Source organism: Maylandia zebra, linkage group LG16, assembly GCF_041146795.1.
Source record: "Maylandia zebra isolate NMK-2024a linkage group LG16, Mzebra_GT3a, whole genome shotgun sequence".
NCBI classification, from domain to species: domain Eukaryota; kingdom Metazoa; phylum Chordata; class Actinopteri; order Cichliformes; family Cichlidae; genus Maylandia; species Maylandia zebra.
Window position 1 is genome coordinate 27,995,743 of NC_135182.1, and position 14,343 is coordinate 28,010,085.

At 44.4% G+C, this 14,343-nt stretch overlaps 1 protein-coding gene across 1 annotated transcript; it reads right to left on the reverse strand.

The window, feature by feature from the left end:
* Nucleotides 1–3,232: 3,232 nt before the first annotated feature.
* inhbb (inhibin subunit beta B) lies at nucleotides 3,233–13,408 on the reverse strand. Its single transcript, XM_014407620.3, has 2 exons — nucleotides 12,244–13,408; nucleotides 3,233–5,563 (listed from the first exon to the last, which is right to left on the reverse strand). Exons 1-2 carry the CDS (start codon nucleotides 12,629–12,631, stop codon nucleotides 4,737–4,739), a joined length of 1,215 nt encoding a protein of 404 aa, XP_014263106.2. The 5' UTR covers nucleotides 12,632–13,408; the 3' UTR covers nucleotides 3,233–4,736.
* Nucleotides 13,409–14,343: the final 935 nt, after the last annotated feature.

The following is a 14,343-nucleotide window of genomic DNA, read 5'->3' on the forward strand; positions in this document are numbered from 1 at the left end:
AGAATCTAAGACTGTACCCTTTAGTCTCACATATCCATCCATTCTATCATTAAGGTGGGCAACACAGACAACAACAAATGAGGGCTTTGTTGCCCCTGAGTTTGCCTTCAGTACTCTGGGAGTCAGGAGGTCGGGATGGTGGAAGGTGGGGTGAGAAGGTGAGAAGGTTTAGGGGCTGACAGCGAGACAGTTTGGGGGGCAGGCGGAGAGTTGGTGACAAGGCTTCAGTTGTTCTACTGATCTGCTAAGAAACAACCCTGACATTATGACATTGTGGACTCACAAAAATACACGCCCTGTGCCGCGTTGACCTCTTCACCTCCTGCTCAGCAGCAGCCAGAAGAGAGAAAATATAATCACTGATCTGGTAACAACACTTAGAAGCAGTGTTAATGCTGTTTTCCATTTGTAAAACCAAAAGTCAGAGTTGGTGCTCCTGTCAGTCAACTTAAATCCTAACCAGCACTTCCATACTGGTCGTTCCCGTGTCACCTTTGGCACAGTAAACTGATTACATCATTTTGATTAACCCAACAGAGGGGCAAAAAGTAGAAAAGAAAAAGAAATCGAGGCTGGAATATCTGGATTAATGAAGTTTTTGGGCTCATTAGTGATCACAAATATGCTTTCAAGTTGCAAAGCCTTTTCACGGCTGCCGTAATCCTCCTGTGAGAAGGAGCTCCCAAGGAGCACAGTCCATGTTGCTCCAGAGGTCAAAATGTCACTATTGTATTGTATTGTATTGTATCTTTATTTGTTTCAGACATATAAAATAAAAAACAATATATACACACTACATATATTTTCATTTACAGATACGAATATATATGTAGATATACACACACACACGTATGTGTTCAGATAAACAAAAAATATATAATGAAATAAAACAAAATCGTCTGACATAATGTAACAATGTTTGGTCTGAAAAGGAGTAGGAAGAAGTATGAACATACTTATTAATTCCTACCCCTGCTCAACATCTTATTGATCCCACATAATTCACCTATTTACCTCACCCTACAACCCTATGGGTTGTAGGGTGAGGTAAATAGAGGCAGAATGAGCCTCCTGTCTTAGATTTAATGGCATATCTCCGTAGAATAAAAGTCCCTCTAGACAATATCTTGAGGCTGGAAAAAAAGGTCAGGATTTTATCACCTCTAATGGAGATTAAAGCCATCCTAAGGATGGTGGGTATAAAACCTTCCTTACCATCCAACAATCCCTTTGTAGAGGGTACGTGGGCAATCAGTACATCCCCATCAACACATGTAATGCATTCCTCCAGACCACGGAGACAAACACAAACAGAGGAATTCCTGGCCCCGGGCGATGAATAATCATAAATTCATTAGTGAATGCGGCCAGGGCTGATTTGGAAGAATAAGCGCTGCTATTGCGGCGATAAACCAGCTGACCCTGTCAACTTGGCAGCTGTCATGACCTCAACCTGTGACGGTTTTAGATGTGGGAGGGCAAGGAGGACAATATTTGTTTAAGCTGATAGCTCGGGGGTTGGAGAGGCTGCACTTGTGTATGTGCATGTTTGTTTAAAGGTGCCTTTGGGAACGTGCGTACAGCTCCAGTGATTATCGATGCCAAAAGCCTACAAAATACGCACCTGTAATGTGATTTTAAGGGAGCGAGTGTGTGGCCCAGAATGCAGCTCTGCTTTAATGGCCTGCAGCTCCAGCTTGGCGTCGTTAACATTCCAGCTGTGGAGATTTTGGCATGCACTGGAAAGCATGACAAGACAGCTACGCACCTCCCTGCTCTCTGCACACGTTGTCAGGTTCCTCCAGTAAGTATTAAACAAAAAAAACTCTGTGACAGATCATTTCTCTTCTTCACCTGTCAGTCATACACCATAACACTGATTTGTTTTCATAATTTGTCTTTATAGAGAAATGTTCTCTTGCTCTTCAAGGTTATTCTCACTCCTACGCGGTGTTCCAGGTAAAAAAAGTTACTTACACTGATCCCTCCCTAACGTGCTATTTGCCCTGCAGGTAAACAAATCTCATTGCGCTTCCTGGCAGGTCCTAATAGACACATTTAGAGCAATTATCTGGCTGATGTTTTAACAGGGACATGTGATGTGTTGTGATGGAGGCTCTGCAGAAACATTATTTGAAATCTTGCCGTTGGTAGGTGTTGGCACAGACAGACAGACATTCAGGCGGACAAGCCTTGTGCTGTTGCATAAAGTGTTGACACATTGTAGCAACTGCAGACCTACGCTGGGAAATAGAAACATTGTGATGCAGAGGGAAACAGGTCTGATGTAACAGCCTGCATGAGCATGTGCACAAGTATCCTAAACTAAAACAACACGCCGTGCAGACAGATGACAAATAAGCACGGCAACAGACTCTGCAGCCAAGGAGGAATCGGGCAGGTATTTGAAGGTTTGTCCGCTGGCACTCGCTGTGGATGCCACTGAAGCTGTTAATCATGCTTGTAATTACTGTTCTACAGCTCCAGCTTATGAGAGACACTTGGTCCTGGCAGGCGACAGCAGAGAAATGTTTTATGTTTGAACCAGTGGAGACAAAGATTGAAATGTGCTCATGTTTTTCTTGCAACTTCAGCCTCACCCTTTTGTTTAGGTGGATATCAGCCTAAAGCACAGAAAAGACTAAAGCACAAACCCAACACTTTCACCCAGGGGTGGAGCCATAGGGGGCCACCCGTTACCAACAACAGTGAAGTCAGTTAGGGGGCCACACACACACACACACACACACACACACACACACACACACACACACACGCACACACACACACACCATAGAACTGTTACAACTAGAGTGTTTTTAGCGAAACATTTAGGTGAAGAAGTTTTTCTACAGGAAGAGTTTTTCTTTTATTACTTTGAATTTTCAGAATAAAGTTGAAATGTGGAGGAAAAAAAAACATCTGGTCCATCAAATCAAAATTACTATTTTGACTCTATTCTCATCATTTCAACTTTTTTTCTTGACATTTTGACTTTATTTTTGAATTTTACCTTATGACTGGTCCCAATGCTCCTTAGCAGATTTAACAGCAACAACAGCAACAACAACAGCAACAATAGTAGTAGTAGTAGTAATAATAATAATAATAATAATAATAATAATAATAATAATAATAATAATAATAATAAAATATATTATGAATGTTGTCATTAGGCAAAAACAGTCACACTTAAAACATGATGCAGAAAGGAAGTTAAAGTTACAAAATATTTAAGAAAACATTTTATTTTACATAAACTGTACAGATGACATTTACTGGACTAAATGTTTCTTAGACAGGAACTAAAGTAGCATTTCTTATTAAATAGAAAACTGGAACAAAAAATAGAATTAAAGATGAAAAATGAAATGTTGCTCATTGTACAAAACAGAGAATGAAAATAGAGCTAAGACAGGAGAATCAAATGTCGTACCCTGATGCGGTGGTAGGCCTTTTACAAATGATCACAAACGGTATTTTACACAGTGACCCGGTGGCCTTGCCGTCCGAGCACTACAGCTAAAATCGTGGCCTCTTTGGTTCCATTAATTAGTTAAAATACATCTGAAACAAAATTCAAATTTACTTCTATAAAAATAACTTTTCAATGGCAGTTTTTGTTTCGCTAAATCCGCAACTTTTCAGTGCAAACGTCACAACAATCATTCGCTTTGGAAAGGAAGCGAAAGATTACATTTCAAGTATTGATAAAGAGTTGAGGACTGAAGAGAGAAAGAAGAAGAGAAAGAGAGGGGGAGAGGATTCAGTCTAATAGCATGTTGAGTATGGGTATAGGTTACTATACATTGCATAGCTCATGTGGCACTTATTCAGCGATAGGACAGGACACTCAGTACCCCTTGGAAGGCATTTATTTATACAAGTGCTATTCAGGGTGTGCATTTCAGTTTCTGCAAGTGCTGCACTGCACTGTGGTGACCCACTGGGCCAAAACTAGAGTCTCCAAGTCTGCAGACTGGCTTCTGCTGAGCCTCAGGGGGAAGGAGAAAGCAGTTCTCTCTCTGTCAACACAAGAGTGACGGCCACAATAACGCCAGCAGTGGCGGCTGCAGAGGTGGCGGTGGGGGCTCAGTGGAGGACTTTGTTCTGCCGCTGCGCTGCTGTGAAGGCTGTAATCCTGCAAGGCATTAAGCGCTGCCAGTTTAACTCCACCAGAGAGGACAGCCAGACTGAGTCTGTCTGCATGGCAGGGAAGTGCTGGTGTTCTGAATTGTATAAGCTGATGAACTGTCAGTGCTTTGTAAAAACACAAGTCTGTTATGTGCTCAGAGTACTTCAGAGGGTTGGAGGAGCAGGGCAGGGGGCGTGTGGGCAGTGAAGCCAATCATGTCACTTTCCTTAAGCGCTTGTTTTGTTTTGTTTTAAATCTTCATTTACGAGGAGATGACGGGCCATTATTTTTTAACTAGAAATGGCAAACTAGAGAAAAGTATCATTTGGTGATAAGCGTTCCCTTCTCGTGCCGCCGCTGACCAACGAATGGGCAGAATGCGGGCGGCAAGCGTGTCGCTCACTCTGATAAATACACACGCCTGTGCTGACACGTGCAAACACACGTGGACACAACAGTGATACTTGCTTTTGCTAGATGGTACCAGTGTGTGTTGCTTGCACATACAGTAGGTATAGATATATATGTGTACCGTACAATAACATCCTGTTTGTACAAAAGGCCTTCCTGACAGTCCAGATAATGACGGGCCAGTGTGGACTCAGGCGCAGCCACACTCGTCCACGATCATATTGGGCACGTCCCTCTTGATGATGTTGTATTCATCGTCAAAGTAGAGCAAAGACATAGTACTGAGCTTGGTGGGGATACAGCAGGAGTTTACTGAGCCCGGGCTCATCCCCCGCATGCGGTACTGATTAACTACCGCAGTGTGGAAGGATGAAGCTGAGCCCGGCACGCCTGCCATGTAGGCCGGACAGCTGCCCTCACAGTAGTTACCGTAATAACCTGCTGGTGCAATGATCCAGTCGTTCCAGCCAATAAGCCGGAAGTCTATGTAGAACTGCTGTCGACAACACAAGCCCCCGCTGGTGCCATCACAGTCAAGCCCCCGCTTTCTAATGCGGTGCTTTCCATCCAGCTGTCGTGCACGCACCACCAGGAAGGGCCGGTGGGATGGGTCGCCGGGGTCCACCAGAACAGGAGCCACTCCAGCTGTCTCACAGTCCTCACAGTGGATCTCCAGGTCCTGTCTCCGGCTGCCCTTCCCAAACACTGCCCGTACCGCCTCAGATAGCGGGAACGTATGCCAGCCGCTGCGCTTCAGATCCACCCGCTTCTCCACCAGAACCCAGCGACCTGTTCCCCCTCCGCCGCCTCCACCTCCTGGGCTTCCTTCCATTCTGCTGATAGCCGTGGCCTCCTGGTAGTGGATCTTGACTGTCACTTTCCTCCTGATGCCCTTCTGAGGACCACCTGGAAGTATACGGAAATACAGCCACATGTTGGCCTGGGACACGTACAGGTTCTGGTTTCCCTCGTTGGAGATGAGGAAGTACAGGTTGGATTTGGAGGGTGTTTGTTCATCTGTTAGCAAGAGAATAAACAGAAGAATTTATTACACAGAGGTAGAATTTTTAAGAAGGTAGACGACAGTCTCTTTTAGTCAGTTCAGTGTGCAAAAACAAAAATAAATGTCTGACTCAAATCATAGGATCCAAAGCTGAGGACCTTTCAGCAGCATTATATTGTTTTCAGTTTGCTCAGTGCTTATGAAAATGCTTCAGCAGTTATCACATGGCTGTAGTTTGTAATTTCAGTAAGTGATATCACATCTGATCCAAGAGAGATAGGCGAACATGTGACAGCTTAATCATCTTCTCGACAATTGAGCATGGGTCGTTGAAAGCCATGACAGGCTGGGAGGTCTTTGTTGTGCTTAAACCAAGCGCACTTCTGTGGCTCGAGGAGAAAGGTTACTGACCTACAGACTGTTTTCTACGCTCACACAAACACACAAACAGAGAAAGCCCCTGAGAAGGGCACAGCTTTGTTTCCACAGATCTGTTTTCCCCTTGTTTTCTCTGTTAACTCTCAATGACTGCATCAGGTGACCTCTGTGGTAGCTCCTGATAGGCCAGCGGTAACAGGCCAGTTCTGGGATCAGGCCCAGTTGGCTTTAGGTCCATTTTTGTAAGTGACAGGACCAAAAAGAAAAGAGAGCGAAAGAAGGAAAAGGGAGGAGGAAGATGAAGGGAAGGAGGAAGGATAGAAGTGGAAAAGTTGGGAGGGTGGCGGGCATGGCTAAGGCCTGCGGGGGGTTCACTGAGTTCGCTGTTCGTGCCCAACCCGAGCCCCGCCTCCCACCCTATGCTACCCCTTTGCACCTCCTTCCAGCGGGAGCACCCTGAGAGTGACAGCACAAAGCCCTGTGTGAGGCAGTGGGAGAGCGCCGCGCTGCAGCCCACCATTGAAACGCGTGGCGTTCCAGCAAAAAGCATGATGAGGCAAAAATAAAAGCCATTTACATGACACTGGCCACTTTCTACAGCAGCACAATGAAGAGATCCTGGGTGTCTAAAGGTGGCGCTGGGCTCTCTCTGGCACTACTTTTTTTTTCAGCCCAATGATGTCTTCCAAATTACCCTGAGGTAACTAGAAAGGTTTCTGTTTCAGGAGATTTGCCACAATGTGCTCATGCAGAGCTTTGAAAGCAGCTAAATTACTTTGTTTGCCCACTGATTAGTGTGTGTCAGTGTCAACAGGTGGCCACCAAAGACGGGCCTCCTCTTTAAAGCGCCTGGTGCCTTTTCCTCCATTAAAGTGCAGCTTTACCTTCACACAGGGGCCTGTTCAGACCAGCTCTCCACTTTCTAGTACGTCAGCTGGTTGCTCACACAAACCCACCCATCCCCACGGTAAGCAACTCTCCACACAATCAGCCTGTGGCTAAAATATGACGGTGCACAACGAGTACACGCTCAAATCGACGCAAAGCCAGCACCGTGAAGGAATCAGCTGAACAGCAGCTCATGCAAAGACCCCTCAGGGCTACAAGTAACTAACCTCGCCTCAGTCATCACCGTACGTGCCTTGACAGCTCTGAGCTCAGAGAGAGACGGGCATCACACAGTGACAGGCTGCAAAATAAGACGTCTGTATGATCATGTCCCATTTTGATTCCAGGCCAGCCTATTCCCCAAAGAGATGAAATTCAGGTGTAGTTTAACATCCGAGATCAAGTCATTGCTGATATAGAGAAGTAAACCTAAACCATAACCCACCAACATAATACCTTACACCAACATAACCCTAACACTGTATTCTCATTTTCCTGTCAGACAGTATTCTTTTGCTTCATTTGGCTTGTGTCGTATGTATTAACCTTCCGAAATGCAAGTGCAATATAGGTGGTAACTCAAACCCCACATTTTGGAGAAAGGTAAAAATGTGCTTTTTCTTTTTTTTAATTTGGAAAAAACAAAGCATGACTATTCTTCAGTGTGTGTAATTTGGAATTATATTTGAACCAATTGCAAAGAAAATAAATAAATAATTTGATTGCCTGGGTGAGAATTAGGGTTAGTGTTGGGATCATCACTGATGATGGGTAACCCTCTGGGGTCTGAGGTCTAAGTCATCATTGGTGATAACCCTAACCCCTATGTTTTACAGAGGAATAATGAGACGTTAGAGAGACTCTTCTGGGGAAAATGTAAATAGTTTTTCGTGTGTTTGAGTTACAATTGTTATTTTCTTTGTCCCTTAACTGACAAAACTTCAGAGAAGATTTGAAAATAAAAATTGTGTTTGTTATACAAGTATTGTTACAGGTTTTTTTTTGAATAAATAACTTAATTACATGATCAAACCATATGGTACTATGACTAAAGAACAACTAAACAATGGGAGAGGGAAGAGAAGGGTTATAAAGGTTTGGGACAGAGAAAGAGAAGGGATTAAAGGTTAGGATGTAAACGGGGCTAGGGACAAGTTGGGAAAAGTATGCACAGAGGGGTTTAGGTTTAGGAGTATTCAGAGGTCACATTTGAAATCTTTTGCCAGAACAGTTTGAGGAATTTTTACACGCTGGATATCACTGAGCTGCTTTTATGCTGTAGCTGCTCAGGATCTGCAGTAAGCCTGTGACTAAGCTTTAATTTCATTACTCATGAATCTGTCTTTAAATTGGTTTATCAAATTTCCCAGAGTGATATGATCAAATCACAATCTAAGACATTTTCCCAAGATTAGCCAGTAAGGAAAGTGAATCTTCAAAACTGAGATAACCATGGTTAAGTACTAAATTATTAACGGTTTTCTGCTAGTTAGTTCGTGTTTAATTCATTAAATGGTGACGTTCTGCCTCAAATGGAGAAACAGTAGGTAATAAAACTGATGAATAAAATCATAAATAAACCAATTTTCTGAACACAACAGTTCTATTTTTTTTTAACTTCTTAACTAGGGGTGGGCAAGAAAATGATAAAAATAATGATAATAACATTTCCTTAATCACAATCTGAGATATGGTTAAAATAAAATTGATAAAAAGCAGCTAATCTTTGAGCTACTCAGCCGTACACAGCAGTATGACAAGAGTGTGAGTGACATGAAAGAGAAAATGACAAACGTTAACAAAAACAGTGTCATCGACACAGACATCGGGCGTTTTCCACTAGAACATCCGAGGATTCCGGTGGTCTGTGAAGACATGTTGGCCATTTCAAATCTGACAAAGAAGCAGAGCAGCATGCGCCACAAACTGTTCCCACAAAAGCAGGCAACACCATGAATCGTTTATACAATCTGAAGCAGTGGCATCAGTGCACAGCTGACCTTTTACCTTCAAAATGCACACACAATCCAAGACTGTATACAAACCAGGACTCTTTCTCTGTGTAACATGCTTTTACAGCAAAAGCCAAAGAGTGTGACACAGTGACATCACAAATGCATTACATTGTAAGACATTACGGCAGCAAGCAGAGTGGAAAATGTTGGATTTAAGCAGCGGATCCTTGTTATCTGGCTCCCTGATCATAAACATTTAATATCTATTAATTAATATGTATTAATCCATCCATCCATTCGCTTCCGCTTCTCCTTTTCAGGGTCGCGGGGGGTGCTGGAGCCTATCCCAGCTGTCATAGGGCAAGGGCAATATCTATTATATTTTATATAATAGCCTCATATCTGCACTTTGGAGTGAACAGAAACCTTTAGGCTTCACAGAAATAGTGATTTGTTTTGTATCATAATATAGATCAATTTCAACTGATATGAAAAAAAAATGATCTTGATATGATTTTTTTTCCATATCCAGCCCTGCTTTTAACAGCTACCTGGGTTATGGTTACATGAACTTATTTTGATGGAATTTTCACTTAGTTGCATAGTTAGAGGGAAATAAAACTCACAGAAAAACTGCAAAAAACTGCATTTTGACAGAGCTGATCTGAAAGGTCATGTCTTCTAGTTTCTGAAGTAGCTAAAATGCCACCAACCCCTAACCCTAAGTGGTTGCCCTGTGACTTTGTGGATGGTAAAGGGTTAAAATCCACAGGAAAAATCGGCAATGTCACGACAACTGGCAGGTTTAATCTGCCACTACAAAGGCATGAATGGACTTCTGCTTGATATCAAAGGTTTTCAAGTGCTGAAATAAGCCTGAAACCACAGCGTCTAACGTAGCTTCTACCTGTAGACAGGTGGCATATGTCTGATTCTCTGAGTGGAGCATTAACAATCACTCCTTCAGTGTCATGGACCATATAGATCCTCGCGCTGTAAGAGCATACATCTGAACACTGCATGACTTATTTCAGCTGAGGTTCTTTAGGAGGAATGAACTGTTCTTTTCATGCTGTGTTACAAGCAGCTTGGAGCTGGCCTGGACACGCCTCGCCTGACCCCACAGTGGAAAAACGTTGTTAGTGATTATCAGCAGGCAGGACACCTGGGTGGGCTGTTTCAGCGTGTCTCCACCTGCGCTGCCGAGCCAGGGAGGAGGCTGTGGATGGAGGCAGGCAAGTAGGCAGGTAGATAGAAAGCTTCAGAGCTCATTACTCAAAGATGCTGTCGACAAGACCACACGGCGTGGCTCTAACGTGTCATATGGCCGCCACCCCTCAGGCCTCAGCTCTCAAGGAATTCCACACAGACCGAGGAGGCGTGGACGTGAGACTCTGGACTCTTGACCAGAGGTTAAAGCCACAAATGTGCTGGACCTGCTGCTATTAAAGCTTTACCACAGAGGAATTTTTAATCACTGTGCATAAATCATTTATAGGATCAGGAGCTATACAGTAGCAGCCGATCCCACTGACTGAAACACACCCCGCTGAGTGAATGTGGAAAATGGCTGGAGCAGGTCCAGGAGTGCCATGACTGACAGCTCCTCATGAAAGAGCAGTGTCCTGCAGTAAACCTGCCAACCTGATCCTGTGGAGGAACTACTTAGTGACCTCCCATAATGAAGTCTTAATTCTGAGTTTTGGACCACTTGTCACAAGTTCACTGGGTCCAAGCAGTGGCAGCGAGCAATCGAGAAGCGCCCATCTGAACTTCTCCATCCAGCGCTTTCTCTCTCGCCCTCCCTTCTTCTCTGCCCGTGTTCCCCGCTTCGCTCCTGTGGATACGGGACACCGAATCCCTCAGTGAGGGCCCACGGGAGCATGTCAGGGGAGAAGAGAGATTGGCATCCCCTCCCTCACCTGCCCGAGGCCACTTGGCAGACTCTGTACCACTGTGCTACCGGAGATAAGGCACTGCGGTTAACCCTGCGCTGACGGGACACAAGCTGACCCCACAGAAAAACAAAGCACACAAACACCTATCAGCATCCATTTACTGGCTCTCTGTTGGCTAAACAGATGCCAACTTCACCCCCCATCTCGCCTTGTTCTAAAACAACAATTCAGGCTTCCTCATCTTTGGGGAGGGACAAACTCCCCTGGCTTCAGAGCATTCTGGAGACCTCGCCTCTAAACCGTGCCCTGGCTGGCAGCATCCGATCTGGGGGGCCTCGAGCCAGCTGGCCGGGAGGCAGACGGGGTCTAGGGAGCAGGGACCCGAGCCAGCTCCATGGTACAATGCCACACAAAGGCTCAAAGGTGTGAGGAAGAATAGAGCGAGGAAAAACACAGAAGTAGAAGAAGAAGCAGCAGCAAAGGAGCCCAGCGAACCTTTAAAGCTTTGCAACGCTGCAATATGGGCACACACACAGACACACTAACAGCACCAACAGTCCCATCACCTCATCCAACCCAGCATGGACTCAGATGTCTCATACATTATTCTGAGCAATTTCTTTTGTTTTCGCTGCTGTTTTTCTTCTCCATGTTGACATGATGTGAACACACAGAGCTCTTATAATAATTGCCCGGCCTTTGTTGCCTTGTCATGAGGGCGCTCAGATCATTCCCAATGGAAGGCAGGAGCTCACAGTCCATTCAGGCTAATTGTAGCTGCAGAGCCAATGGGAAACCTGTGTGTGTGTGTGTGTGTGTACAAAGCATCTTATTTTTGTGAGTTTAATTTTATGTTTCCTTTCTCTTAAACTAACAGTTTGTGCTGGAGACGTGGTACTCACAGCACCAAGTGACAATTATTCCATTCTGTCGATGATTTTGTGTATATGTGTGTGTGTGTATGTGTGTTTTTGAGGCTGTGTGTCAGGGTGTGTGCGCGCACAGGAGGGTGTGTGTGTGTGTGTGTCTCTTTAGACTTCTGAGAATTAGTTAGATACACATTCTTAGAGGAAGGGATAAATGGCCAATTGAGGGACTTTGTCCGTATTTAAAAGAGGGCTTTATACATTGGAGTATTGAGTGTGAGCTCAGCTTTGAGATGAAACTGGATTCAGAGGTGCTTTTTTTATCCCCTAGACAACACAGGGGGTAATTTAAGGACTCTGTCTTTGGTTTCATTTCTTCTGGATTTCCAGAACAGGAGGATTTAAATCAGCAGCCAGTGTGACGTAATAAGATGATGAAAAAATGACGGCTGCACCAGATTGTTTATGGCTGGTTTATGGCTGTTTGTTGTGGGTGCCTCTGCCGCTTAAAAATAAAAAAAATTATATATATATATATATATATATATATATATATATATATATATATATATATATATATATATATTCACCTGCTAAGGATTGTCAGTTATTAACTCACCTGGTGCCATGCTGCCTGTTAAGACTCAAAGGGTGAAAGAGTTCAGGCAAGGGTCGAATTAGACATGTGCAGTGAATTATTGATTAGTACCTGATTCTGCGAAGCTGATGATCTCAGATGTCTCCGCCTGAACCTCGTTGTTGAAGGCAGCCTGCCCGTCGAAGCTGGGGATCTCCACCCGGCCGTCCTCTCGTACTTTGCCGGCGTGCAGTCTCCTCAGCGCCGTCACCATCGCAGCCTTCGGGATGGGATGGGTGATGTTGGGTCTCTCTCTCATCTGTAGCCGGTTCAGTATGTGCCTCTTTACCGCCTCCAGGAAATCTATGTTCATGCGCTCCGACTGATCCGGCCCCCTGAAGCCGCAGGACGCGCACGACTCCTGGGGTGAGCTTTGAGTCTCTGTCCCGGTCACCGAGCTGCTGCGCACGCACAGCACGCACGCAACTAAACAAGACAGTGCCACACTATAAAAGCTCATTTTAAAGTTTATTCTACAGTCCAAACGCTACGAAAGAAATTGTGAATCTTTTAAAAATGCACACCGAAATTTAAGCGACTTTTCATTTACTAAAGTTCCGGGAGAAATCATCCAGTGAATAAATCCACTGAGCATGTGTTTGTATTCCAGGAGACTAAACGATTCCAGTCATTGTGCTTCCAGCTCGTTATCCAGCAACAAAATAAAAGTTCATCTCTGTAACCGAGAGGCGCGCACGACAGTTCTGATTGTTGATGCGCTTCTGTCAAACCACGCTGCGTTCAGACGCGTAATCTGCCAAAACAAAAGAGCACAAGTGTGAATAAAACCCCGTACAGGCGGCTCCTCTCCATTCAAGCAGCCTGCGGAGACTCCTGTCCCGCAGCTTCAAGCAGAACGCGAGCGCTCCGTGAGTCCCGAGTCTTTTTGTGTGTGCGCCGTGCGCGGGTGAGGGTGGCAAGCTCCCGTGCGTCCTGCAAGATTATGCTCAGTGAGACCCTTTCCTCTCTTTGCAATCACGACAACAGGGGCTCCGCACACCCAAAGTTTTTATACAGGAATTCGTACACCACGTGGGGATTTCCACCAACAGCGCGCAAGGGATTATTACTACGTCTAAAGATCCACGACTGTGGGACATGGTTTTATTATGGTAACACGGAGGCCCCGGAGCGGTTGCATAATTATTTTTCTCCCTCAGGTCTTGGCAATATTTGACTTACAGCCTTCAGTGTGGGTGATCACTTGATATCCAAATGTAGGAAGTTTTATAACGGCCCCTTTAGCGGAGGTACCGCGCACAGTCAGACCCCCGAAATTAGTCATTTTAATTATTACTTTCTAAAGATTTTTAAACGTTTTAGATTTAAAGCATCAAACGTGTGTTTCCACACAGGATTCGAACTTCACACAGATTACAGCCCATACAGAACCATTTTCAGTATCTTTGATTCATTCACTTGTGTTTGTGAGCTATAGAAAAAAATAATAGTTTTAATCAGATACATTAAAGACTGAATTTATATTTCACTGCAACCTTTAAAAAAAGGTGGATGGAACCATAAATGAAATCAGGAACTTAAATGAGGAGAACGCAGGGCTGATAACCACACAAATTATCAGACAAACAGCGCCATCTATCGACAGAAAGACCTCATTACACACTGCTGCTATACACAAACAGAAAGACACTCCTAAATTTAGGACTATCTCACAATTCCCAGTAAATGAAGGACAAGGAGCTCTCTGGAGAGTTCTGTGATAAAATCCATAGTTGAGTTATCTTCTCCTCGCCTTCCTTTGAGTATTTCTAGGAGAAAAGTGGACTCAGTAAGCAGTGTTGGGGAGTAACGGAATACATGTACCGCCGTTACGTATTTAGAATACAAAATATGAGTAACTGTATTCCGTTACAGTTACCGTTTAAAAAGGTGGTATTCAGAATACAGTTACTTTGTTGAAATAAATGGATTACACTGCGGTACTTTCCTGTTTCATTTTGTCGCGGGTCAGGACTGTTTGGGTTTTGTTTGACAGCTACGTTCTGTCGTTCCAGGCGGCAGCGTTACGGTTGCCATGGTTACAGGGCGACGCTCTCTCTCTCTTTCTGCGACTGTGTGTTTCCTGGGTGAGAGAGCGCCTTTTCGTTGTTGTTGTTGTGCTAAGCTAACAGGCAGAATGCTACAAGCATAGCTCTAAAGAATGTAGCATCA

Coding starts and splice junctions, on each gene's coding strand:
- inhbb (XM_014407620.3), bottom strand. CDS start 12,631: ATGAGCTTTTATAGTGTGGCACTGTCTTGTTTAGTTGCGTGCGTGCTG. Junction 5,564..12,243: donor CATCAGCTTCGCAGAATCAG/GTACTAATCAAT, acceptor TCTTGCTAACAG/ATGAACAAACACCCTCCAAA.